Source organism: Neovison vison, chromosome 11 (assembly GCF_020171115.1).
Source record: "Neovison vison isolate M4711 chromosome 11, ASM_NN_V1, whole genome shotgun sequence".
Classification (NCBI taxonomy): Eukaryota; Metazoa; Chordata; class Mammalia; order Carnivora; family Mustelidae; genus Neogale; species Neogale vison.
Window position 1 is genome coordinate 131,653,508 of NC_058101.1, and position 26,331 is coordinate 131,679,838.

At 35.6% G+C, this 26,331-nt stretch overlaps 1 protein-coding gene across 1 annotated transcript in view; it reads right to left on the bottom strand.

Annotated features, from left to right (window-relative positions):
• FSTL5 (follistatin like 5) overlaps window positions 1-26,331 on the bottom strand; it is a 764,561-nt gene that overhangs the window by 175,706 nt on the left and 562,524 nt on the right. Inside the window, exon 8 of the mRNA XM_044224773.1 lies at window positions 19,400-19,520. Coding sequence (XP_044080708.1) covers window positions 19,400-19,520 — 121 coding nt within the window. The remainder of the gene's footprint in view (window positions 1-19,399; window positions 19,521-26,331) is intronic.

Sequence of the window (26,331 nt, forward strand, 5' to 3'; positions counted from 1 at the left end):
AAATATAATTTTATACTTCCTAAGATATCAGAAACAGTTTACAATTAACTGAATTACTGCTACAAATGATGTCCTGTGTCATTGTTAAATTAATTTCTAGAATGTTCTTTCCATTTGGCCAAGTTTAAAAATGATATAGATATCAAATAATGAAATCATATTTACTGATATACTGTACCATGTAATATGGTATATAAGTGACACATAAAAGAGTTAAATGGGTCCAGTCATGACTGGCCATAACTGCTTGCATTATACTAAGCTATCATTTCATAATTTAAAACATCTTACTATTTTGGATTGAACCGCAATTTAAGCATAATATGGAAGAAATAATTGTAAATAATACATATATCAAATGCAAAATTCAGGGAAACACCATCACCAATAACAGTAAAACAGTACAAGGGAAGAGAATGAACAAATTCATTAATTTAATTGAAGTAAAATTTATTTTTAGAACATATGGATTAACAAGTACACATGTAAATTGCAAAAGGTGCTTAAAATCTAATTAAGCTATCTTGAGAGTTCCTTCATGCTAAATCTTTAAGATCAAATAAGCCTCATTATCACATTAACCTTCTTTCAACTCTCTTGTTATACAAGTGTCATTACATTAATTAGTCATTATACTGTTCTTTAAGTGCTGGCCACCTCATGAGTGTTTTGTAACATTACCTAGTACTTGTATACACAAAAATCATCTATGAAATAGCACTTCTATGGGCAGGTGTAAACCAGCCAAGTAAACTAGGTTGTGCTAATCTAAATGGGCCTGTCGATATAATCATTATAATTTTATGAAGAAAGATAATTTTGTAGCATTTAAAAATAAGATTTAGTACATTCATTCACCCATAAAAGTCCATGAATACATTCACTTATACCCTAAAAGAGTTCTGGCTGAATAAATTTAGGTTTGAGTCAATCGTGAATGAATACAAAACATTAGTATCTGAGAATGAGTCATCTACCTGAGATATTTGCTCCTATTAACAAAAGACTCCAAGTAACTCTGATTCATGGAGACGATTATATCTCTCCCAAAATGTTCAGAAGTCCACAAGTAAGAGGAGGGAGGAAGTATCGGCTTGGCACACTTGAAGAAAGACTGAGCTGGTTCAGTTCTTCCTTCTCACATCTGGGGTCTGTGTGTAAAGAGAATGTGTGTTGTTCTGCTCTGGGGAAAACCAAGTCTCAGCTTTGTTTCCCTGTGCTGAGGTCTATAGTAATGTTCATGAGTTATTAAGCATATTAAATTATGGAAATTAAACAATTGTCATAGATCTCAAAACATTCTCTAAGCAGGTTTTCCACAATGATATGCTGATATTTGTATAACTCACTATCTTTCTCTCAATTGTTTCTGAAGATCAGATCAGGAGGGGAAGAAATTGGTGATATTTACCATCTCATAGATGCTCAACATCTGATGCTTTAGGAAACTTTGACAAATTTATAGAGCAAAGTTTTGTTGACATAATAACACCAGGAGGAATCACAGCTTTTGAACTAGCTCTGGTGGGTAACTTAGATAATACATGCTTTGAGGGTGATTTGAGAGAGAGAGAGAGAGAGACAGTAGGAAAGTAGGTTTCTATATGCTGCAGCCTTAGCAAGCGGCTTTAGGCCTAAGCTTCAATAAATACTGGCTAATTAGATTTGATCCCATTGGGTGACTTTTTTCCCCATAAATGAATAGCTGTGTTTATGTAGGCAGAACTGTGTCTAACAAATACAGACCTTAAGAAGCAGGTCACCCTGTTTGTATAGGCTGTCATAATTCAATTTTGAATTACACAGGTGCACTTTGGTTGGGTATTTTAATCAAAGCCAAAGTAAAGGTAAATCCTTTTTATGTATCAGTAAGTGGCTGTTGCTGTGTTTCTCAACCATGTCTGTAGGAAGGGTTTTTGTTGTTTTGTTTTATTTTTTTTTCCCTAATGCACAGGCAGCTAATTTCCATTAGTGTTACAAAGCCCTAAGTACAGGTTACTCCTTTATATTATTAGTGGCATACCTAAGTAGGCAATACTAAATTGACTACCCAAATTCCATTAACTACCTTTTTGTTGCAAAAAGGGGAGCTTTCTCAAGGACTTAAGTACCAGCCCACTGCTAGTGGTCACAAGAACTCTGGTTTCCTTAATTATATAAACTCTGATCATGGCTTTAGATTTCATAGATCTATAGTGCGTCTTGACCCAAAGAAAGATGATATATATTTTTAAACAGACAAATGGAAAATAAAAAAGTATCTTATCTTTATTCTAGAGAAATAAATCTCAAGGGCTGGATAGACTAGCAACTGCTGGTGAAAATACTGCCAACTAAAAACCTAAACTGGAAATCAAACTTCCATACCCCCATTGTCTCTAAGAATTAGGTTTGCTTAGGATGTCAAGGAGGAACTGAAGCCATTTAAAAATATCCTGTCATTTTCTATCAGGACGTGAATAGAAGCAAATGAAAACAAAAGAAAAGAAGACTGATTAAACTGGAAAAGAGAGATTTACTTAGGAGGACATCTTAGAGGACAGAGCACACTGATATAAAAAAAAAATTAAATCTTGAAGTCCAATGTACACACACACAGACAACACATGCACACGCACATGTCACCTACAGCCAGCTCTTAAAAAGGGTATCATTAAAAATCGAGGAAATGTTTTTGTTGTCTGTTTAATAAAACCATAGGTAGTACCCCCTGCCACCTGACAGCTGAAGAGAGTGGAAAAATATGAGAAAGCAGACTAGAATGATTCCTCAAAGGGATCCTGAACTAGGAAACAAAAGGGAACATTTATTTATCATTCCTATGTATTTAATCAGCACATTGCTTCATTCTGGGTATCAAAAAGCAGACAGAGAAATAATCTCCTCCAGTAAATAAAGACCAAAACTGAACTATGAACATACGAAATAAGTAATTTGCCTTAAGTCTAAGATGTTATAACATATATTAATAACAAAGAAAAAATTGCTTCCAGTTTAATAGACACATTGGTTCTTATAACCCTAGACTGTAGAACATATCCCTATTTCAAGGATATTAAAATATAACAGAAAAAAACAGCATAAATAATATGTTAGGATGTGTGAAGTTATTAGAGGGTAATAGCACTATCAATAAATAAAGTTGAGAGTGACTGCAAGTGGGAGGGTGGGATTAGGTATAATTTTAAATTGTGTAGTCTGCATAGGTTTCATTAAAAAAAGGAACATTTAACCGAAGAGTTGAAGGAGGTTGGAACTGAGCCTGGTGGGGATCTGGAAAGTATCTTTAGGCAGAGGGAATAGCCAACTGAAAATGCTTTCTATACTTAAAGATAAAAAGAGCATTTAATGCAGCTGGAGTGAAGTTTGCAAAAGGAAGAGTAGCAGAATAGGAAAATACCATAAAAATCAGAACATTTAGTGTTTTGATGGGCATTCAAATGACTGGCTTTTAATCTGAGTAACGCTGGGGGCAATGATAGGATTTTAAGCACAGGAGGGACATGAGCTGATCCCATAAAGGTGAAATTAGGGATACACAAAAATTGGAATGATCATAGTAAGTTGGGAATACACAACAATGAGAATAATATCTCACAGATATTTACCAAGTGTTTACACTGACTGTGGAAAAAAAAAAAAAAATTAGAAGGACAGAAGAGAAGCATCAGATTCTCATAGCATCCCTGGCTGTATTTCAAAATGACAGTTACTGCAGGTGGCCATGGAGCTATCCTCCGCAACTAAGGGCACATGACCAGGAAATCTATGGAAAAAGAGATTCTGAGAGAAAACAGAGCGAAGAGGAAACATGCTAAAAGGAATCCAGGCAAAATAATGATGGATCATGTCCAGACACAGGTTAGATACTGTTCTAATGGAAGAAGAACCTCTGGCTGGGATTACTTGAATCAAGAAGGAGAAGGTGGACAATATGTGTCTGGACTGTGAATGTTTTTGGCAGATCCAGATGCAATATTTTCAAATCCCTCCCTGTGAAAGATCCCACAGGACAACATATAAATGTAAGGACCTATTTAGCAAGAGGCTTTCATTAAAGTTAAACTGTCCCAGCTCCCCTTCCCCCAGGGGATTCACTTAAAAACAAGTCCGGGCTGGAAGAGATTATGCTGAGTGAAATAAGTCAAGCAGAGAGAGTCAATTATCATATGGTTTCACTTACTTATGGAGCATAACAAATATCACGGAGGACAAGGGGTGTTAGAGAGGAGAAGGGAGTTGAGGTAAATTGGAAGGGGAGGTGAATCACGAGAGACTATGGACTCTGAAAAACAATCTGAGGGGTTTGAAGTGGCGGGGGGGGGTCTGGGGTACCAGGTGGTGGGTATTATAGAGGGCACGGATTGCATGGAGCACTGGGTATGGTGAAAAAATAATGAATACTGTTTTTCTGAAAAAAAAAAAAAAAAAAAAAAACAAGTCCCGGAAACAAGCTCCAGGTAACAAAGCCCAGATACAAGGGTGGGTCAGGCCAGGTGGAGACCTGGGTTGCATACTGTCTCCCTGGTTACCAAGGAGTATGGGCCCCACCCTTTGGGAGCCTTTTTGGCTCCAATCCTAATCAAGGTGTAATAGGCTGGTTCAAATGTCTACTAGGGTAAATTGTAATTCAATTGGTCACCTAGCATCACTGTGTAGTTTCCTGTGTGTGTTACAATCTCATTGGTCACCTGTGTGTGGCCAGGCCCGACTGCATGGCCTTTGCCCTTAAAAACTAGTCTGTGAAATAGAGAAGGGTCACCCTCTCTTGTAAGAGGTGTGTCCCCAAATGTTCAGTTAGATTCTTGATGCTTGGCGCAAAATAAAGCTTTGCTTGACCTTTGCTTTATATCAGTCTCGCTCCTTTAATCATGGACCCATTATTGGGGCATAACAATAAAGAAATACACAAGAACAAAATGTTTGGGCCCAAAGGCAGAGAGCAACAAAGAAAAAGGAAGACACTTATTTCTAGCATACCGCCCTGCTGAAGGAAAAGGGAGAGTCCAAATTAAGACGATAATGAAGTTGGTGAACACTCCTGAAATAAATAATGGAACAACTAAAGAGAAAGAGAGCAGTAGAGCAGGAAAAATGTAATAGAAATAAACACTACACAAGGTCTGCAATCCTTCTAAACTGAGGAAATGACACAGTGTAGAGCTCATGGTGAAGTTAAGGTCAGCAGTAGTCCCCTGAAGGCACAGTTTTCAGAAACATTAATCTCAATTTTAGTTTCAAAATCAGCTAAAGGCTATATGTCAGCTGAAGCAATGTGGGGCCTTGGTAAAATCGTTGTGGACCTGGTTTCACAAATACAAATAATTCCATGTGGCACTGGTTCCAAAAACGCCTATTCCCCAGAGACGATATGATTGTCTTAAATGTTTTCTTAAAGAGGTGGCACTCTACACCACTTGGTCTTTCTCCCAGAAAGCTTACAAGCATTGTATTCTTACGACAAAATCAGGCTAGATGCACACTGTAAGTATTACCATTTCATTCTGAACCCAGAGCCCACTTCTCTTCCTCAAACTTCCTTACAACAGAATGTATTGATTGTGAACCCTAGTAAGTAGGCGAAAGGGCTATCTGCTACAAGGCCCACCCTATAAGCCTCCTACAAAATCCTTAAAGTGTTGTCTCTTCTGTTATCTGCTAAACAAACAGACAAACAACAAACAAAAAACAAACAAGAAAACAAACAAACAAACAAAAAAAGCAGAGGCTCTATTAGAGGATCCCAAGGCTTTCGGGAAGTGATTATTTTTTTTCTTTTTTTTTTTTTTTTAAAGATTTTTATTTATTTATTTGAAGACAGAGATCACAAGTAGGCAGAGAGGCAGGCAGAGAGAGATATTGGAGGAAGCAGGCTCCCCGCTGAGCAGAGAGCCCAATGTGGAGCTCAATCCCAGAACCCTGGGATCATGACCTGATCTGAAGGCAGAGGCTTTAACCCACTGAGCCACCCAGGCGCCCCAAAGGAAGTGATTCTTAAACTCTTCAGGAGATCTTTTTTTTTTTTTTTTTTTTTTTTTCATTCAAAGCTATAGTTACCAGGTAATAGGATCCTTTACCTAGATGGTGTAGAAATATGCAATTACTATAAAAATATTTTTGAGGTTACTAATAATTTCTATATTTTCTTTCATGGATGGATAACAGTTCAGAGAAATAGTTCATAGACTGTAACAAGGCCATGGCAGTAGCATCGTCTTACATAATACTGTGGCCTATAGAAAGAAGGCTCCTGAATCACTGAATACATCAAAGAGAGCCTCTCTACCAGTCTGCAGCTGGACTGTAGGAGAACTGACAATAAACTTGTTAAATAAAGATAAGATACTGGTTGAACTGATGTAACAGAGCCACAATACAGTCATGGCTTAAATAAGATGTAACTTCTGTTAGCATAGTCATAAAATGGTATGGTGGCTTGATAATGTGGATGTTGTTATAACAAGGAGGCCCAAAGACAGTTACTTAAACTAAATGTAAGTCCTTGAAATGGTGAAAGGTTAATTTGGTAACTTGATCTTGTTAGAAAACTCAGTGTTGCTGAAACAATTACCACAGGGTTAGTGGCTTAAAGCAACAAAAATTTATTCTTTTAAACTTCTAGAGGCTAAAAGTCCAAAAACAATTTTAGGGAACTAAAGTCAAGGTGCTGCCATGGCTGGCATGGCATTTTCGAGTCTTAGGGGAAATCCATCCCATTGTTATTTCTGGGTTCTTGAAACCACCTGCATTTCTTGGACTATGACCCCTTTATCAAATCACTCCAACCACTTCCTTCTGTTATCATAGGTCATTTCCTTCTTTGACATTTTTGCTTCGTTTGTGTGGGGGTGCTTATATTTAGAACCTACCTGGATATCTGCAACTCAAGCTCCTTAGCTTAACCACTTATGTAACTCTCCTCAAAAGCCATATTAGGTAATATTCATGAGTTCCAGGGATTAGGAAATGAATACCTTTTGTGAAGATATTATTAAGCCTTCCATACCCAGGAAACTTCTATCTTTTTCTTCTTCTAACTTTAAAACATAATTTCCTTTCTCTCAATTCAACATATCTCCTCAGCTACCACTATTAGATCCATAGTCCAATAAACAGAAACAAAGAAAAAGAGAAAGAAAAGCACATAACTTCCCTTATATGTTAAAATCCAGACATTAGGGCACTTGGGTGGTTCCGTTGGTTAAGTGTCTGCCTTTGACTCAGGTCATGATCCTGGAGACCTGTGATCAAGTCCCACATTGAGATCCCTGCTCAGTGGGAAGACTGTTTCTCCCTCTGTCTGTCACTCACCCTGCTTGTGCACACTCTCAAATAAAATAAAATCATAAATAAATAAATAAATAAATAAATAATAAACAAACTCCAGACATTAAGCACATTAGTTATTAGCATACTCCATTAGCAAAAACCTTGTTACAAGACAATACCTAGCTTCAAAGACATCTGGGAAAGGTACTTTTAGGTGAGTAGTAATGAAACTGGCTGAAACAGGGCCTCTATCACTGAAGAAAGCTGTAGAAAATTATTTGGCAGATAGCAATCTCTTCTTCTCACGTAATCACAAAATTAACCTATTTTGGTTGTTTTGATCAATTAAGAATAATTTCTTTAGCCTTAAGAAATTGATATAGGAAGACTCATATTCCACCACAGCCAAAACACAGTCTGTTGCTGCTGTTGTTGCTGTTGTTTTTGTCATTTCTATTGTTGTTTTTGTTCATTCTCCTCGCTTCATGTACTACTGAGTGCCTGCTCTACTTGTGGCAGAATTAAGTACTGGACATCGAGAACAAAACAAGCATTACTCAAAATTTCTAAATTTATTTCACATAGTGTTGGTGCTGTCAGCATCAGCCATGTCTACCAACTTTCAGAACGTTTACAAATAAGGATCATGAGAAAGCTTGACTTTAACTAACAAAACCTCTCAGTCTTTTAAAAAAGGTTCCTGTGAACCCTCTTACTCTTGTTGGCAGGAATGTGAACTCATGCAGCCAATCTGGAAAACAGTATGGAGTATCTTCAAAAGTTAAAACTAGAACTATCCTATGATACAGCAATTGCACTACTGGGTATTTACCCAAAGCATTCAAAAATACAGATTCAAAAGGGTACATGCACCCTGATGTCTATAGCAACATTATCAACAATAGTCATAGTATGGGAAGAGTGCAAATGCTCATGTCCATCAACAGATGACAGATGAAGAAGAAATGGTACACACACACACACACACACACACACACACAGAAGTGGCACACACACACACAGTGGAATATTACTCAGCCATCAAAAAGAATGAAATCTTGCCATTTGCAACAACATGGATGGAGCTAAAGTATATTATGCTAAGCAAAATAAGTCAGTCAGAGAAAGACAAATACTACATGATTTCACTCATATGTGTAATTTAATAAACAAAACAAATGAACACAGGAAGAGAAAAAAAAAAAAAAAACAGAGAGAGGCAAAGCATAAAACAGACTTTTAACAATAGAGAACAAACTGGTTACCAGAGGGAAGGTGGGTGGAGGGATGGGTTAGATAAGTGATGAGTATTAAGGAGGGAATTTGTTGTGATGGGCACTAGCTGTTGTATGTAAGTGATGAGTCACTAAATTCTATACCTGAAGGTAATAATATACTGTATGTTAACTAACTGCAATTGAAATAAAAATTTGGAGAAAGAAAAAAAAATGGTTCATATGAGATATAAAGTCATGACAGAAAATGTTGAACATATAAGCCTCTGCTATAGATAAATAGAGCCAATATGAAACAACCATTATCAAATGTTGCAAAACCATCAGCAGAATATCATGATCCCTGGGGGGAAAAAGAAAAGAAAAATGAAGAAAATGGGTTGAGCTTATAATTGCCTGTTTTCTGCCTAGAGACATTTAGTTTATGTTGATATGAGGCAGAGGAATTGAAGGGTCTTGCTCAAATAAAAGAGTATTTCCTGGAGTTCAGGAAAACTGAAAGGAAATTAATTTCATTTCTTGGAATTCAGGAAACCTTGAGACCTGGAATTTGTAGGAAGAGTGCCAGAAAGGACAGAAGTATGTAGTGATAGAAAAAGCTACATGGGGCGCCTGGGTGGCTCAGTGGGTTAAGCCGCTGCCTTGGGCTCAGGTCATGATCTCGGGGTCCTGGGATCGAGTCCCGCATCGGGCTATCTGCTCAGCAGGGAGCCTGCTTCCTCCTCCTTCTCTCTCTACCTGCCTCTCTGTCTACTCTCTCTGTCTACTCTCTCTGTCAAATAAATAAATAAAATCTTAAAAAAAAAAAAAAAAGCTACATGAATCTGAATCAGGTTTCTGTTAGGGCTTCAGCTCAAACCATAGGATGAAACACCACAAAGTCATGCAAAGTTCAATGACTATAGAAAAAACTACTACTAGGGAGCTATAAATTTAAAAACTTAATGAGCTTACTCAAGGATAGGTGACATATGAGTTAGATTAATCAGACTCCCAACTAGAGAGACCTAATAGAATACAAAAACAAAAACAAAACAAAACAAAAAACAGATTAAAGGAACTTCATTAAACACCTCATAGAGATCCCAGAAACACAACATTCTAGGAAATAGTGAAGCAAACCTTAGTGTAAAGTTTACTCTAGAAATACTCAAATTGAGTTAGAAAGAAAGCTTCAAAAAAAAGTCTAACAGATATGCTAATGCCAAAGAAACACTTCTAAAAGGAATCCCACAAATCTCTCTCACAAATTTCCATCATCTAAAACAAAAACAAACAACAACAACAACAGAAGACAGATGTGAGAAGGAAAATGTGGCTCATATGCAAGAAAAATATTGATCAATAGACAAAGATATAAAATTTCAAAGACCATGAAATGATCTTCAAAATATCTGGTATAGATAGATTCAAATATTTAAGGGGAAACATGAACACAATCAAGGAGAGAAATGAAGGTCATAAAAAACAATCAGAATCTGAAATTGAAAAATATGATATCTGAAATATATCTTTAAAATACTTTCGTTGGGTTTAATGGCAAATTATAGAGGCAGCAAAACAGATTTGTGACTTTGAAGTCAGAGCAGTAAAAACTATCTAAATTGAAGTATAATGAGGACAAAGCATGAAGACAGAAACAAATAAAACTGATTGTAGTGGCCTATAGAAAAATGTCAAGCAGCCCTGCATAGCTGTACTTGAATTCCTAGTGGAGAGAGAAAGCAGGAATCTACTTAAAAATGATGGCCATTTTTTTTCCAAATTTGCTGAAAAATGTATATTCCAGACTCCAAGAAGTTGAATAATCCCTACAGAATAAATACAAGTAGAGAAAACAGAACCAAAGCATATTAATAATTAAATTGCTGAGACCTAGTGAAAAATGAAAACCTTAAAAAATTTCCAGAGGAAAATTAAAAAAAAAAAAAGACAAGAGATAAAACTTACTTCTCTTTTATAAAGCATTAAAACCTACAAACCAGAATATAATGCAACATCAGTAAAATATTGAAAGAAAAACAGAAAACAGAAACTGCATTCTTAAATTTCAATATCCAACAGAAATATTCTTAAATGAAGGGGAAAAAAATACCTTTCCACAAATAAATTACTGATAAAATTGTTAAAAAATGTTTATTAAGCTAAAAGAAAATGGAGAAATTTGGATTTACATAAATGAATGAGGAGGATCAGAAACAGTAAAAGTTTGTCTCTTCTTTTTAAAAAATAATATCTTTGAAGGATATTTACTTATTCTTTTAAAGACTTAAAGATTTTTTTTTTTAATTTATTTATCTGACAGGCAGAGATCACAAGTAGGGAGAGGCAGGCAGAGAGAGAGGAGGAAGCAGGCTCCCTGCTGAGCAGAAAGTCCAGTGCAGGGCTTGATCCCAGGACTCTGGGATCATGACCTGAGCCAAAGGCAGAGGCTTTAACCCATTGAGCCACCCAGGTGCCCCCTTTTAAAGATTTATATATTTATTATGTGTGCATGAGTGGGAGAGGTAGGGGCAGAAAGAGAGGGAGCATCTCAAGCAGACTTCTGCTGAGTGCAGAGCCCCACTCAGGACTTCAACCCACAACTCCGAGATCGTGACCTGAGCTGTAATCCAGAGTCAGACACTCAACCACCTGAGTCACCTGATTGCCCCAGAATATTTACTTACTAAAAGGAGAAATAAAACAATGTGTTATAGAGTTTGTAACATACATAGAAATAAAATATTTAACAGTATTATCAAAAAGGATGGAAAGGGAGAGACCTAAGATTTCTGTTTTAAGGTTTTTATTTTAAATGTAAAGTAATAAAATATTATTTGAAGATATGTGGTAATAGGATAAAGATGCATATTGTAAATATAGCTTACAGCTACACTTAAAAAAAATTAAGCAAAGAGATACAGCTAACAAGTCCATCCTGAAAATAAAATAGAATTCTAAAAGTTATGCAATCCAACAGAAAGAAAATACAAGGAAATAATCAAGTATAGACGTGGCTATTTGAAAACAAATAGCAACATGGCACACTTAAATCTAATGAGAATTAGCCCAAGATAAAGATGTTGAATTTATACCAAAACCATAAACTTTTCAAGGACCTCTCTCACCAAAAGAAAGTAAAACAAGAACTAGAGGAAGAATTTGATTCTTGAACTTTACTTGTAATTAAAACATTTGGACTTTCTCTAGATTTTATGTTGCAAGGGCAGTATACTTTAATTTTGTATATTAATTACTTTGGATTTATTTCTTTGGAACTTTAATCTTTGAAGTTTTATTTCTCGGTGGGAATTTAATAATTAGATTACATATTAAAGTTTGAGCATGTATACGCACTTGCTATTACATAATTGTAGTGTCTTGATGTCAAGATTTAATATAATTGCAGAGGCTCTGAAGAGCTCTATCGAACAGTATAACTGGACATAATTTAACATGGGGAATAATAGAGATAGAATTTTCAGACTCTGGAGTCTATGAATTAATACAATGTTCAGTCATATTTCAAAGCCTTCTGGAAGCAAACATATGGTGCCTATCAGTAGCTTGCAGGGTGAGCTACCAAAGGACATTTATTATTAAGGTAAGGACATTCTTAAATGTGACTGTCCCCAAAAGCAGCTTTGAGAAAAGAACTTAGGTTCATGTTGCTGATTTGGGATGTGATTCCAGAAAGCATAAGCTAGAGACTAGAAAGGTAAGATGGATGCAAGAAAAATAGAAAAGAAAAAAATCAAAAGGAAAAGAAAAGATAAAGAAATGTAGAAAAAAAAAGGGGGAAGGAAGGAGAGGGGAGGGAAGAAGGGAGGGGAAGGAAAGGAAAGGAAAGGAAGGGGAAGGAAAGGAGGGAAGGAAGAAGAGAGAGAGAAAGAAAGAAAGAGAGAAAGAAATAGGAAAAGAAAGAGAGAGAAAGAAGGAAGGAAGAATCATATGGAACGTATCTTAGAATCTTCTCTCTGAGTGAGTGCGAAACAACGATTCTTACTTTTTCTCACTTGTGTCCCTCACTGGTTGAGGACTGTCTGTGTAAGACATTAAATCCCTGGCACATTTAGACTGTCTCAAGTTCAGCTGATAAAGCTTCCTGTGTCAAATAAAATTCTTAGAAGAGTGGTTTGGGACACATTCCTGAAGCATCAAGCCATCAGGGGATGTCCACCACAGTTGAGAAGGCATAGGTAGGCTTTTGAGCAAGACATCAACATCAACACGTCTGCAATCAAACCTCCTGAGAGGGATGACTGATTTGATACATGGCTGATCCCACCCCTAAGAGACAGCCGCTTCCCAAAATCACTGTGAGCTTAGTTTCAAGTCAAGCAACATGGATGGGACTGGAAGAGATTATGCTGAGTGAAATAAGTCAAGCAGAGAGAGTCAATTATCATATGGTTTCACTTATTTGTGGAGCATAACAAATATCATGGAGGACAAGGGGTGTTAGAGAGGAGAAGGGAGTTGGGGTAAATTGGAAGGGGGGGTGAATCATGAGAGACTATGGACTCTGAAAAACAATCTGAGGGGTTTGAAGTGGCAGGGGGGTGGTGGGAGGTTGGGGTACCAGGTGGTGGGTATTATAGAGGGCACGATTGCATGGAGCACTGGGTGTGGTGAAAAAATAATGAATACTGTTTTTCTGAAAATAAATAAATTGAAAAAATTTAAAAAAAAAGAAAAAAATTAAGAGAAAAAAGTCGGAGGGTATGAGGAAGGAACATATACTCCCACTTCTCAGGTCTTTCAGGATTAACATTTCTAGAGCAGTGATTCTGAAACATGGCCAGAATCATGAGGAGAGTTTGTTAAAACACGGATCACTCTCCTTCAGGCTCAGAGTTTCTGATTTGGTAGTTGTGGGTGCAAGTCTGAGAATTTGCCTTGAAAACGAGTTGCTGATGCTGTTTGCTGAGGAACTACAGAGAATCTCTGAGTCAGAGTAACCTTCAAGGATTTTCTTTCTCATCTTTCCTCTGCTATCCAGGTAGGAAGAGTGAGAAGGGGGAGGTAGGCCTCTCACCACCTGCTTTCTGGATCTTACTGCTTGTAACAAGGTTTTATTCCCATTTGCATTTTGGCTATACAGAAACCTTGGCAAGGGAAGGCTGCCTGTGACTGGAGAAGGAAGTTCAAGTCTATGATGCAAGACAAAGCAGGCCATTGTTGCCCAGACTTAAGCCACTTTCTCAAACAGCTTTGTCAGTAATGGAGGTGATGTTTCCATACGTATACTTCTGGCTCTAGTGTCTTCTTTTAGATGTTTTCAAACTTCGAAGGAGAAAAATGGGATGTTCTATATAGACATCCTATAAAACCAACAATTTTGTGCACATATTTCTGCCATGAGCAGGAAAAAAAAAAATCCACTTGATATTATGTGTAAGGTCTTAAACAATATGAACGAGAGGGAAATTACAGCATACATTATAGGTCTATTGTGAATATGGACAAGCTTCTGCCCAGAGGGTAGTGTAAACACTGAATGACTTTTAAAATTTCAAACATTCTGTTTCATAAGCTGAAGATCTAAAGACGATTTGCTTTATGTAAAAAGAAAAGAAAAAGCATGAAATGAATTCCGCTGGCAGAGTCAAGCTCCTTTGATTTATACATAATGTTTCTTCTGACAAGGACACAGAAGCACTCTCGTATTTCAATAATCTAATTTTGCATTGTTTGAAAAGAAACAGGACTATTGATAGACTTATTTGGCTTGCACCCTGGGATATTTAAATAGACTTTGCACTTCAAAAACACTTTCAGAAATTCCAATAACTTGTGGTATTTTCAGAGCTTTTTATATAAAATATATCGGTGATATATTTTATTTTTATTACTAATTGAAAAATTGCTCAGATAAATATGTTAAGTTTTCTGTGAAAACTTAATTTTCTAAAGGTTTTTTAACCCTTTCTGAAAAGTGGATGAAGTATAGAAAATGAGTCAAATCAGTTTAGAGATTTATTTGGTTTATAAATGTGTCATTTGGCTAATCTGATTTGCATTTTCTTGCATTTTCATTGTATTTTTCCAGTGTCACAGCTCATTCCTATCTATTCTTCTGTTATTGGCATATAATAATATTCTGAGTGATCTCAAGTTTATTCTACTTATTTCTACATAAAATATACATTTAAAGTTATTATTGCAAATATAAAACATCACAAAACCAAAGGAAAGGAAAACACACACACAAAAAAGAAATCACTTGTTCAGCAAATCATTTGTTCAGCTGCTGTTTTACAGCTAATCCTACCATTTCTAAGCAATTTTATAAAGTGTCATTGTTCTACTACTGTTTTGCAAAAACTTTTGGTACACCAGACATTTTTGTGACAAAAGATGGCCACTGACATATCCAATATTTATTTCTTCTTTTAAGTAATTGAACCCTTAATTGTTGTGGATGGCAAAACAATAAGGCCAAAGAAATATACTTAACTCTCTGCATTTAGAGAGGGTCATTGGAAGTTACTGTTGTTACTTCCATTAAAGTTATTTCAAAAGTGCTCTCTCACGTGACAGGTGTTATTTTTCCACACTTTTTCTTCCTTTTTCCTTGTTGAAATATGAACATGATAATTGGAATTTCCACTGCCATTTGGAAAACATGGGAAGAGACGGAGAAGGGAAACCATGTTCTCACCACGGTAGGGGAAGCAAAGGATAATGATGACATGATGGAGTTGCCTTTTGAAGTGCCTTATCTGGGCTTCTTTTACATGTAAGAAAATACAGCAGTATCTTCTTTAAGCCCCCGTTATTTGGGGTTATCATGCCCAAAGGTCATCTCTTACTGATACACACACAATACATTTTCTGCTTGCTTTCTGGCTTCTTCAAATAGGTTTAAATATTAAATACGATCCTTGAAATGCACTTATTATTTTCCCTCCTTGATAAAGATGCCGTAGAGGAGAGTTTTGATCTACTGTGGTGAATTAATGATTAATTAATGTTCTTCTTCCCTTCATTTCTCCTTTTGAGCTAAGAATAGAACTGGCAAGTTAGATTTAGAACAGCTGGCTCCCTGAACACCTATCAAACCTTAGTGGTTCATGCATTCTTTTGTAGAAACTTGACCTAATTAAATGTGTTTCTGATAAAGAGAAATTACCAGATGCCTTAAGAAAGTGCTTTGAGTGAAGGAACTGCATTTTGCTGGTTCGAACACCCCATTTTAGAAGTACTTGATCAACTTGGAAACACCAGTCGCTATTTTAGTTCATTTCACATTTCTTATGGTCTCACTGTCTTCCTTACCTACCCCTTTCCTTACCTTACCACTTCTGTGGTCCATCATTATAATAATTCCCTTATAAACTTGTTTATTTTCTTCATTCCTGTCTCTCTTCCACTTACTCACCTGACAAAATAAAATGCTGGTTTAACCCAAATCTCTTCTTTCTATGATTGCAAATGCACAGCCAACCACACCTGAAGGAAAACATACTAATATTTATCACCTCAAGGACACCCAAAGATCTGCCTGACATACCAACTATCAGCTGTTAGTTCTATCACCCTCCTGATCTGCAAGATAATTATTTTATCTCCCTTCCTCTGCTCAAATCAGCTCTTACAAACTCCTCACTTTCAATAGTTGGTATTCCTGGCTGCACTGAAGAAATCCAAGCAATGCAAAGAGGATTATTTCCTCATGTTTCCACCCTGAGCATCTGTTCCCAGTCTCTCTTGCTCCCTGTTTCAACAGATTAACTATTCATCTTCCAAAGACCAATCCTTCAATGTGTGTACTAATTACATCAACTTTTTACAAACTTGACTACTGCAATTCTCCCTTTTTTCCCTCTTAAATGATCTGCATTTCCTCTTTACCAGATTATTCACATCAGCGTAAAAGAGTATCATATCCGCAATTTTTATAAAATCCCCCCACTTTAACTCCACGGCACTCTCTGTCTACTGCAGTTCTCTCTCTGTTCAGTCTCAATCGATGTTCAGCAGTAATGTCATCATTTTCCCTCTTTGCAAACCCCGCGCTTTCATAAAAACATTTATACAAAGAACTTTGGAGCAGATTAAATGTAGTAGGAGGTAATTGAAAGAGAAGGGTTTTTCTCCCAGGTTCAGGGATCTGTTTCTAGAAGAGAGAAAACATTAAATCTCAGCAGCAGTCAATGCTTATACTGAAGTCCTCTAAATTAATTCATAATGCTGAGACAGATGGTCATAGCTCTGTGGCTGAGACCTCATGGTTCCCACATTCTCCCATTCCATCTTCAGAAAAACCTTGTGGTCAGAGAAGAAGCAGTTCATTCACAAGGTGGGGGTAAAATAGGGAAGGTGCATTTCTCCAATGCTGTTCAGGGCACATCCTGCAACATGAAAGCCTGCAGTTTGGCTCAAAACCTTCTTACTGGGCTTCCCAGCTGGAGCCTGAAAATGAGTAAGTTATGCAACAAGCCTGCTTCAGACATGAATGGGGAACAGAAATGCCTAAAGAACAGTTATTTGAAATGGCTCTCATGTTTTACCAAGCACCACAATTACCTAGGAAGCTGCCAAAGTGCTGTATTCAAATCAAGTTCCAGAAAGTGTTAGTGGAATCCAGAGTTCTACGCTTTTGATAATTTTTTCATGTGATTCTGATGTTGCTAGAACATGAACCATGCACTACTCTACAGACTACTAAGAAGTCAACCAGCTGGTCCTTAGACTAAGAGAACTAGAACTGGGAGTGAATATAAAAGACAGAACTAATTGTTAACCAAACAAAACTGGAGAATCTCTCACAAAACAAATAAATAAGTAGCTCAGAGCTTTAGTTTTGTCAAAGAGGCCATAGTCTGTAAACAGTTACAACAAAGAGGGAGGTAAGAACCAGATTTGCAAAAACAACCATTTCCCCAGGATGCCACATCTAGATAGAGAACATCCCCCAGACAATGTTGTTCTGTCCTACCAAGATTGTGCATCCTCAGGTACAATTGTTGTATCCAAAGTCCAACTGCAAACATCTGAGACCACTGAAAGTGGCATGCATCACCTCCTTTGTACCTTGTATGCTCTCTTCACTGGTGTCCTTGAAAGTTTGCTTCCAAGCCTTAACCTATCAGTAGTTACAACTGGGTTTGCATTAGAAACCAAGGCCTAGATCTGCTTCTATTGAGTGCCCGCAACAGTCAAGTCAAACCGTCAACTCTCCAGTCTTCTCAAACTTTTTTTCAATACATTTTAATTGATTTCTCAGGGCACACTTTCCATGACAAGGTGCTCACTCTAAGTCTTCTTTACTCCACTTGTTAACCTCAGCTCCAAGGCTCAATCTTCAACATGAATATTTATATTCATTCCTAAGGTGACCTCATCAAGATCAAACTTATGGCTTTAAATACAGTTTATACACATTGATATTATCTAAATATACAACTTTAGGCTGTCACTCTCCTCTGATTTCCATACTTACATACTAAATTGCAAACTTGATTTCCATCTAGAAATTATATTGAAGTTAATTTGTCCAAATACATATATATATATATATATATATAAATCTCACTCTCCAAATGTGCTTCTTCTATATTCAGTTAATGTTACAAAGATATATCTAAATGTTTCAAATTTAATGGGTTTATTTTTTTTAAATTCTGTCTTATATTTGCATGCCATTCCTCAGTAATATCATCAGATCTACTTTCAGTAAATATACTAAATTTAACCACTTTTTACTCTTCATCATTAACATTATATTTTTAGCCACTGTTATCTCTTCCTTAGACTATTAAAATATTTGAACAGATCTCATTGCTTCCAGTCATTTTAAAACAAATCAGAATATGGCATTTAGTACACTAAATACTTTGATAGCTTCCCACATTATACTTAGGGTGGGAATCCAAATATTTAATTAGGTCCCCAGGGATCTATGTGATCTAACCCCAGGCTACCTCACCAAGCTCATATCTGTCAGTCCCTTTTTAATTCATCCAAACCACATAAGCCATCTTGCTGCTCCTACAACAAGCCAAGTAAGTTTCTGTTTCCTTTAGTAAATCATAAAGTTATACACACACACACACACACACACACACACAATATGGAAGTGAGTAAGTATGAATTAATGTATCATACATATAATCCTATGTGATCAATTGAACTAATTAGCTAAAATTTGAATTAAGTCAGGAAAAGAAAAAACCCCTCTGATTATAAGAATAGTATCAGGGGCACCTTATTCAATTAAGCATGTGCTTTTAACTCATGTTATGACCTTCAGGTCCTGGGATTAAGTCCGAGTCCAGCTTCCTGTTCACCAGGAATCAGCTTCTCCTTCTCTCTCCCTCTGCACCTTCCCCAACCACATGCTCTCTTTCTCTCTCAAATGAATAAATTAAATTAAATTAATAAAATAAAATAAATAAAAATCTTAAGGAAAATAGAATATCAGCCTACATGGCCAATGTTCACAGCCATTAAATTAACAATTAAGAGTATAACATTTGTTGTACATAAATAGCAGTCTTTTAATATCATTAAGATCAACCAGATAATCTGATTAAAATTTCAAGATGCTTATTTTTTTAATTTCTAAAATTAATATGGTTGCCTACTTGTTGATATTTAAATTTCAGAAAGGAATTTAAGTTTTTTATGTTTTAATTTTAAATTAGAATGAGTTACTCTGTACTATTTCACAATAAGAATAGTGGTAAAATTTACAGCATTTATCCACCCAACCACCTGTTTTTTTTTTTTTTTTTATTGAAAAAGGCTTTACATTAACAATAAGTTTCAAAACAAAACAAAACAAAAACAAAAACTGATACTTTACCAAACTAAAACAATTGAAAACTTGCCTTCCTAATCAACTGCGATATTCTTTGAATACATAGTGAAACATAAAGCAACGATATCAACACCACATTTCTTACCATTTACTTGGAAGATGTGAGTTTGAAAGACTTGTTCATAGCCATCTGCATAGCAGGTGTAATTGCCCATGTGAGTTGTGGTAACCTTAGTAATATACAAGGACCCATCATCTCCAAAGTCCTAAAGAAATAAAATAAAATAAAATAAATTGAAATCAAATGAGATCTTTGTATTTAAAATGTATTTTAACAATTCACTTTTTTTTTTTTTTAGTGTATTCAGGAGCAAAGTAAATAGATTAAAATACTGTTTTGTAAATTATCAAAATAATCATTGTTAGTCTTATAGAGTTAGAAGACCTATAATTACCATATTCTCAAGGCATGTTTTGTTTTAAAAAAGTATAACTTTACTCATACATGCAGCTTTTTTAGTATTTATTTGAATTATGAGTTTATATATAAAGTAACTCAGTTTCCACATTTTTTTCTAATTTAGTTACAGCAGTCTCCCCTTATCCATGGTTCTGTTTTCCCCAGTTTCAGTTACCCATAGTCAACTGCAGTTTGGAAGTAGATGATTAACCTTCTGATGTATCATCAGGAGGTCAATAGTAGCTTCATGCTAAATCACAAAGTCTACATCATTTATCTTGCTTCATCTCATCATGGAGGTAATTTATCATCTCACAACATTATAAGAAGTAGCATGACGTACAATACAGTAAGAGATCTTGAAAGAGAACACATTCACATAGCTTTTATTACAGTATATTGTTGTAATTTTTCTATTATTATTGTTGTTAAGCTCTTACTATGCTTAATTTATAAATTGAATTCTATCATAGGTATGTGTGTATAGTAAAAGTATAGAATATATATAGGATTTGATACTATACATAGTTTCAGGCATCCCTTGGGGTCTTGGAACATAACTCCTGAGGATAAAAGGGGATGGCTATACCTTTTTAATTAATAAAATTTTAAAATGACTTTTTTCTTGTTTGTAACTAAAATAAATAGCTCCTAATTATATTCTTTACATTAGTAATTTTCTATTCATTTTATATCCTTTTATTATATATTTACCCAGAAAAAATGATAACATTTATAGTCAAATTGATAGAATGTGATTTTTTATAAACCTCAGGGACAATCAATATATTAGAACAAAATAGCCATACTATTTCAAATCTATGGAGACAAATGTATGACCATTTTGGAAAAAAGGAGAAAAATCTGACTCGATCAAAATCAAACCAAGAAGCACCTCTAGAACAGCAAACACTAGAAAATCTTTTCTTCCATAAAGGCAATGAATACACAGCAGCACTTGTCAAAGCCAACTTTTCAGAACAGTGGAAATAGATAAAAAGAGTTTGCACCAATCTACAGAGCATTTACTCCAAAAAATTGCTGAATCTCAGTAAGAACAAAGAGATTCATAGCATCCCTCTTTCCACAGCTGCATGGATGCCTTTAACTATCAGCTTTGTAATTTTGCCTGCTATGAAAACCATCATCGTAGCACACACTGGAGGGGGGGAAAAGGGCTTGGAGCTCCTCTGAGTTCCCATCCCTGGAGAACTGTCACCATTTGACCTATCTAGCAGGCCCCTAAAAAGTTCCATTTTTGTGACTTCCTTTTTATTTGAGCAAGACTTTAAGCTCAGTCTGTATAAACATAGTCTGTATAAACATAGTCCTATCCCTAAAGCCTTTATTGAAAAGAAACAACAGTAATTGTTTAACATTACAGCTTATTATGTTGAAGATACTGATTGGAGATAACAATAGGTGCACCAAACCAAACCAAATCAAACCAACCAACCAACCAACAAAAATTTTAAAGAAAAGTGGAGATGAGATAGCAATAGGGGCATATGAAAAGATCTGTGTATTTCTGGGAATCTAGAAAGCCATAAAAATGTGCAAGACTGTGTGCATGCCCAAAAGAGGGGTGTGTGTGTGTGTGTGTGTGTGTGCATAACATATACGAATTAGGAAGAGAATCCCTAATCTCTCGTCTCTGATTGGCTTTGAGGTCCTACACAGACAGAAAGTGAAGGCTAAGGCAGACTTGTAACTGCCTATGGGAGTATTGAGTGCATAACACAAACAGAAAGAGAGCACCTTGGCCAAGTCTGGAAGATTGATTGATTCAACACATTTAATTAAATATATTTTTAATCATTAGCTCATCACTAAACTGAGTGAAGATTTCAGTAACTAAATATAAGAAACTGAGTAAAAATAAACTCTCCTTCATCAAAATTAAAAATCTGTGCTTCCAAGGGATACTATCAAGAAAGTAAAAAGATCTCCAACAAAATGGGAGAAAATATTTACAAATCATTTACCTTATAAGGACTTGCATCTAGGAAAAAGAAAAAAAAATATATATATAGCTGAATAATAAAAGGACAAGCAATTCTGTTAAAACAATAAGCAAAGAATTTAAGTAAATATTTATCAAAAATGAATTACAAATGGGCAATAGGCACATATAAGGAAAATCAACATCATTAGTCATTAGGGAAAGGCAAATAAAAACCACTATGAAATACCACTTCACACTTACTAAGATGGCTAAAATAAAAAGACAGTAACAATTGTGGAAGAGGATGTGGGAAAGTTGAAACCTTCAAACATTGCTAATGAGAATATTAAATGGGATATCTACTTGGAATAACAGTTTTGGCAGTTCCTCAAAAACTTAAAAACTTGAACAGAATTAAAAGTTAAACTTCCTTAAATAGCGTCTCATATGTCTAAAGTAATTTGTTTCCTAGGCATATACCCAAAGGAACAACAACAACAAAAATCTTGTACATGAACGTTCATAGTAGCATAACTCATATTAACCAAATAGTGAAAAAACTCAAATACTTATCAATTGATTAATGGATAAACACAAAGTGATATATCTATATACAATAGGATATTGTTTGTCAATAAAAAAGAATAAAGTCCTGATATATACTACAGAATGAATGAACGTTGAAAACATTATGCTAAATCAAAGAAACCAAACTCAAAAAGGCACAAATTGTATGAGTCTATTCATATGGAATGTCTGGAATGGCTAAATCCACAGAAATAGAAAATAGATTAATGGTTACCAGGAGCTGAGGGGATGGAGTGATAGGAAATGAATGCTAGTAAATATGGAGTCCTTTGGGAGTGATGAAAATATTCTAAACTTTGATAGCCACTATGGCTGCACAATTTTCAGAAAATACTAAGACCCACTGAACTAGACATTTTTAAAGGGGTTATGAAGATGATATTTCAATAAAGCTGTTACTGAAAATAAGTTATATATAAATATTTAGATATTATATATATTTATATAAAAACATATAATGGATATGTGTTAAAATAAAACCGCATATTACTTTGGCCAAAAGAATCTTAATTTAGTATAAAAATTTAGAAATCAAGAAAGAAAGAATGACTAAAATATGCGTATGTAAAGAATAAACACTTTGGCATTACAAAACGTTGTAAGCCTTAAAGGAAAGAAAATGAACCCCAGGCTATATATATGTAAAATATTTAAAAATGTATTTTAATCCTCATTTATATAGTGATTATATGTCAGATACTACTCTAATTAATTCAAGAATATTGACATATTTGATCCCTATAACAAACCTATGAATCTACTGAAGAAAATCTATGAAATTCCTGTCACGTTATAGCAGCAGATACTAAGATGTTAAGTAATCTTCTTAGTTTCTCTTGGCCCCTAATTAGTAGAACTAGGATTTGAAACAAGGTAGGCTTACTCCGGAGGCTGTGCTTTAAACCCCTACAATATGATGCCTTCCTTGTCAATCAGAGACTCAAGTAGGGATAAGGACAGGAAAAGAGAAACAAAGAAGAAAGTCAAGGTAAAAAGCCCAAAACAAAGAAGGTCAATTATGCTGTTAAGTCTGAAGAAAAAAAGGCTAGAAATATAATGAAAGCACCTATGGAAAAGAAAGAAGGAAAGCTGAAAGATCTGAGACGTAAGTCAAAAGACACTAACACTTAAAATAAGTCACAGCCATGGGCCACCTGGGTAGCTCAGTTGGTTAAGTATCTGCCTTTGGCGTGGGTCATGGTCAGAGGGTCCTGGGATTGAGTCCCACATTGGACTCCCCGCTTACTGGGGAGTCTGCTTCTCCTTCTTCTCCCCCCACTCTTTTTTTTTTTTTTCTCTCTCTCTCAAATAAATTTAAAAAATCTTTAAAAAATAAATAAAATAAAATAAACCAACAGCTATGTCTCTTTCCTTTCTCAACAGCAGAAAATGAGGATGACTATAAGGGTGCTGTTGAACTCACTCTTCTCAAGATGTAATTGGCATATTTTCAACATCTTCTACCACAAATACTAGTAAAAGGGTTTTTATGTATGTGGTAACTGTTAAGATTTAGTCTTTAAGAATTGTTTGATAGGCACCTTGGTGGCTCCATCAGTTAAGAGGCCAACTCTTGGGCGCCTGGGTGGCTCAGTGGGTTGGGCCGCTGCCTTCGGCTCGGGTCATAATCTCAGGATCCTGGGATCAAGTCCCACATCGGGCTCTCTGCTCAGCAGGAGGCCTGCTTCCCTTCCTCTCTATCTGCCTGCTTCTCTGCCTACTTGTGATCTCTGTCTGTCAAATAAATAAATAAAATCTTTAAAAAAAAAAAAAAAGAGGCCAACTCTTGATTTAGACTCAGATGGTGATCTCAGGGTCTTTAGATCAAGCCCCACATGATCAGCAGGGAGTCTGTTTGAGATTCTCTCTTTCCCTCTCCCTCTGCCCCAACTCTTGCTCATGTGCTTTCTCTCTAAAATAAATAAATAATCTTAAAAAAAAAAAGAATTAAAGAATTACTGGTTTATTGTTTCTTCCAACTTTTAACTTTGGAGTTTGCTATCATTCATTCCCTAATTTTTTAATGCATCTTTATCTTCTGTGTAAAATAATTTGGTTTGAAAATTGTTTCTTTCCTTATATCAACTTCATGATTAGAAAGGCCTTTTTATTCTGATTTAATGTAAATATTTTCCAACATTTCTTTCTCATTTCCTTATGTTTATAAAATTACATTTTAATCTCTCAACATTTCCTTTTTATCTTTTAAAGAACTGAGCACTCATCTTTACATTTTTTCTAAACTATAACTAATTGTATCAGCAGCATTTGTTCAAGAAACCCCCTTCCTCATTTGTAACTGTGATGAGCAATGGGTGTTATACACAATGAATCATTGAACACCACATCAAAAACTAATGATATGCTGTATGTTGACTAACTGAACATAATAAATAAATAAATAAATAAATATCCGTCTATCTTTAAAATATCAGAGTACCTAGTGAATTACCAATATTCACATAGCAGTGCTCAAAAAATATGCCTTGCATGTTTCTGACTTTAGCTATATTCATACCATGTTCATATTTTTTTAAATAACTTTCCTCTAACTAATACTCATATAGATTGATTGCAATCAAGAAAATTACTATGAAGATATTGAACCTGGGTCTGAAAGTAAGGTAAATGCATTCTGAGTCAAGACAGGAAGAGATGGAAGGAAGGAGACAGAAAGAAGGAATAAAGGGAGAGAGAAGAATGAGAATAAAGAGGAGAGGGGCAGGAAGGAAGAGAAAGCTGGAGGGTGAAGAAAAGGACTGGCAGGAAAGAAGGAAGAAACATAATGCATGCTCTGACCATCAAGTCATTTAGCTGAAGAATGATATTCTTTAATAACTGTCAGGTAAAATTCTTCGACATCACATGAGATTAATCGTACCACATTTCAAAGCTGTCGGGGAGAGCTTTCGCAAAGCTACTGGAAAAGCCTCATGACCTGCACAATAGGAGAGGATTTAGAACTTGAACCCCAACAGGGGAGTCACTCTGTGACACACATGTGTGATAAAACTCCCTGCGTCACGGTAGGCAGCCACTAAAAGCACTGCTCACTCAGGGCAGTGCACATTGGTTAGAGAATGGAAATGCCAAGTATAAACCTGAAGCTGTGATTCTAGTTAACACTGAAGCAGACAGTTGATATGCAGCAGGATAAAATGTGGAAAAGCCAGACTTCTATAGAAATCAACTAATACTGATCAGAGTTACAAAATATTTTGCAGAAGATTCTGACCCAAAAGTAACAACTGATAACCTAAGATATGATAGTAAAATATCTAGTATGCATAAAGTAAACAAGCAGGCAGGGGGGCAAGCACATATGAGAAAGATTCATCACAAGCAGAGCAAATCTTGGAGACCAAATTAGAACATAAATGAATCCCTTCACTGGGCAAGAATAACTGGAATTTTAAAAACTCAAACCATATTTGTTATTTGTGATTATTTTTATATTCATGTATGCCAAACTGTAATTAGATCTCATGAAGTATATTTTCAAAAAAATACTTTTTAAAATCTCCATAAAATCTGAAATAAACTGGGAGCCTGGGTGGCTCAGTGGATTAAGCCGCTGCCTTCGGCTTAGGTCATGATCTCAGGGTCCTGGGATCGAGTCCCTCATCGGGCTCTCTGCTCAGCAGGGAGCCTGCTTCCTCCTCTCTCTCTCTGCCTGCCTCTCTGCCTACTTGTAATCTCTCTCTGTCAAATAAATAAATAAAATCTTTAAAAAAAATCTGAAATAAACTTTTCCATGTGTTGTTCTATATAGGTACCTAGAAAGCATGACTCTTCCTTGTCTGCTACAATCAAGAGTCGTACCAGGTGGTGGGTATTATAGAGGGCACAGCTTGCATGGAGCACTGGGTGTGGTGAAAAAATAATGAATACTGTTTTTCTGAAAATAAATAAATTGGAAAAAAAAGTTTAAAAAATACATAAATATAAATAAATAAAGTCAATTAGCCGACATATATTAAAAAAAAAAGAGTCATTTGCCTAATGGTATGAAAATTACCAGAGAATAAAACTTTGAGAATGTTTATTTAAAGTATCTTATTGCTATGTGTTATTCTGCAACATG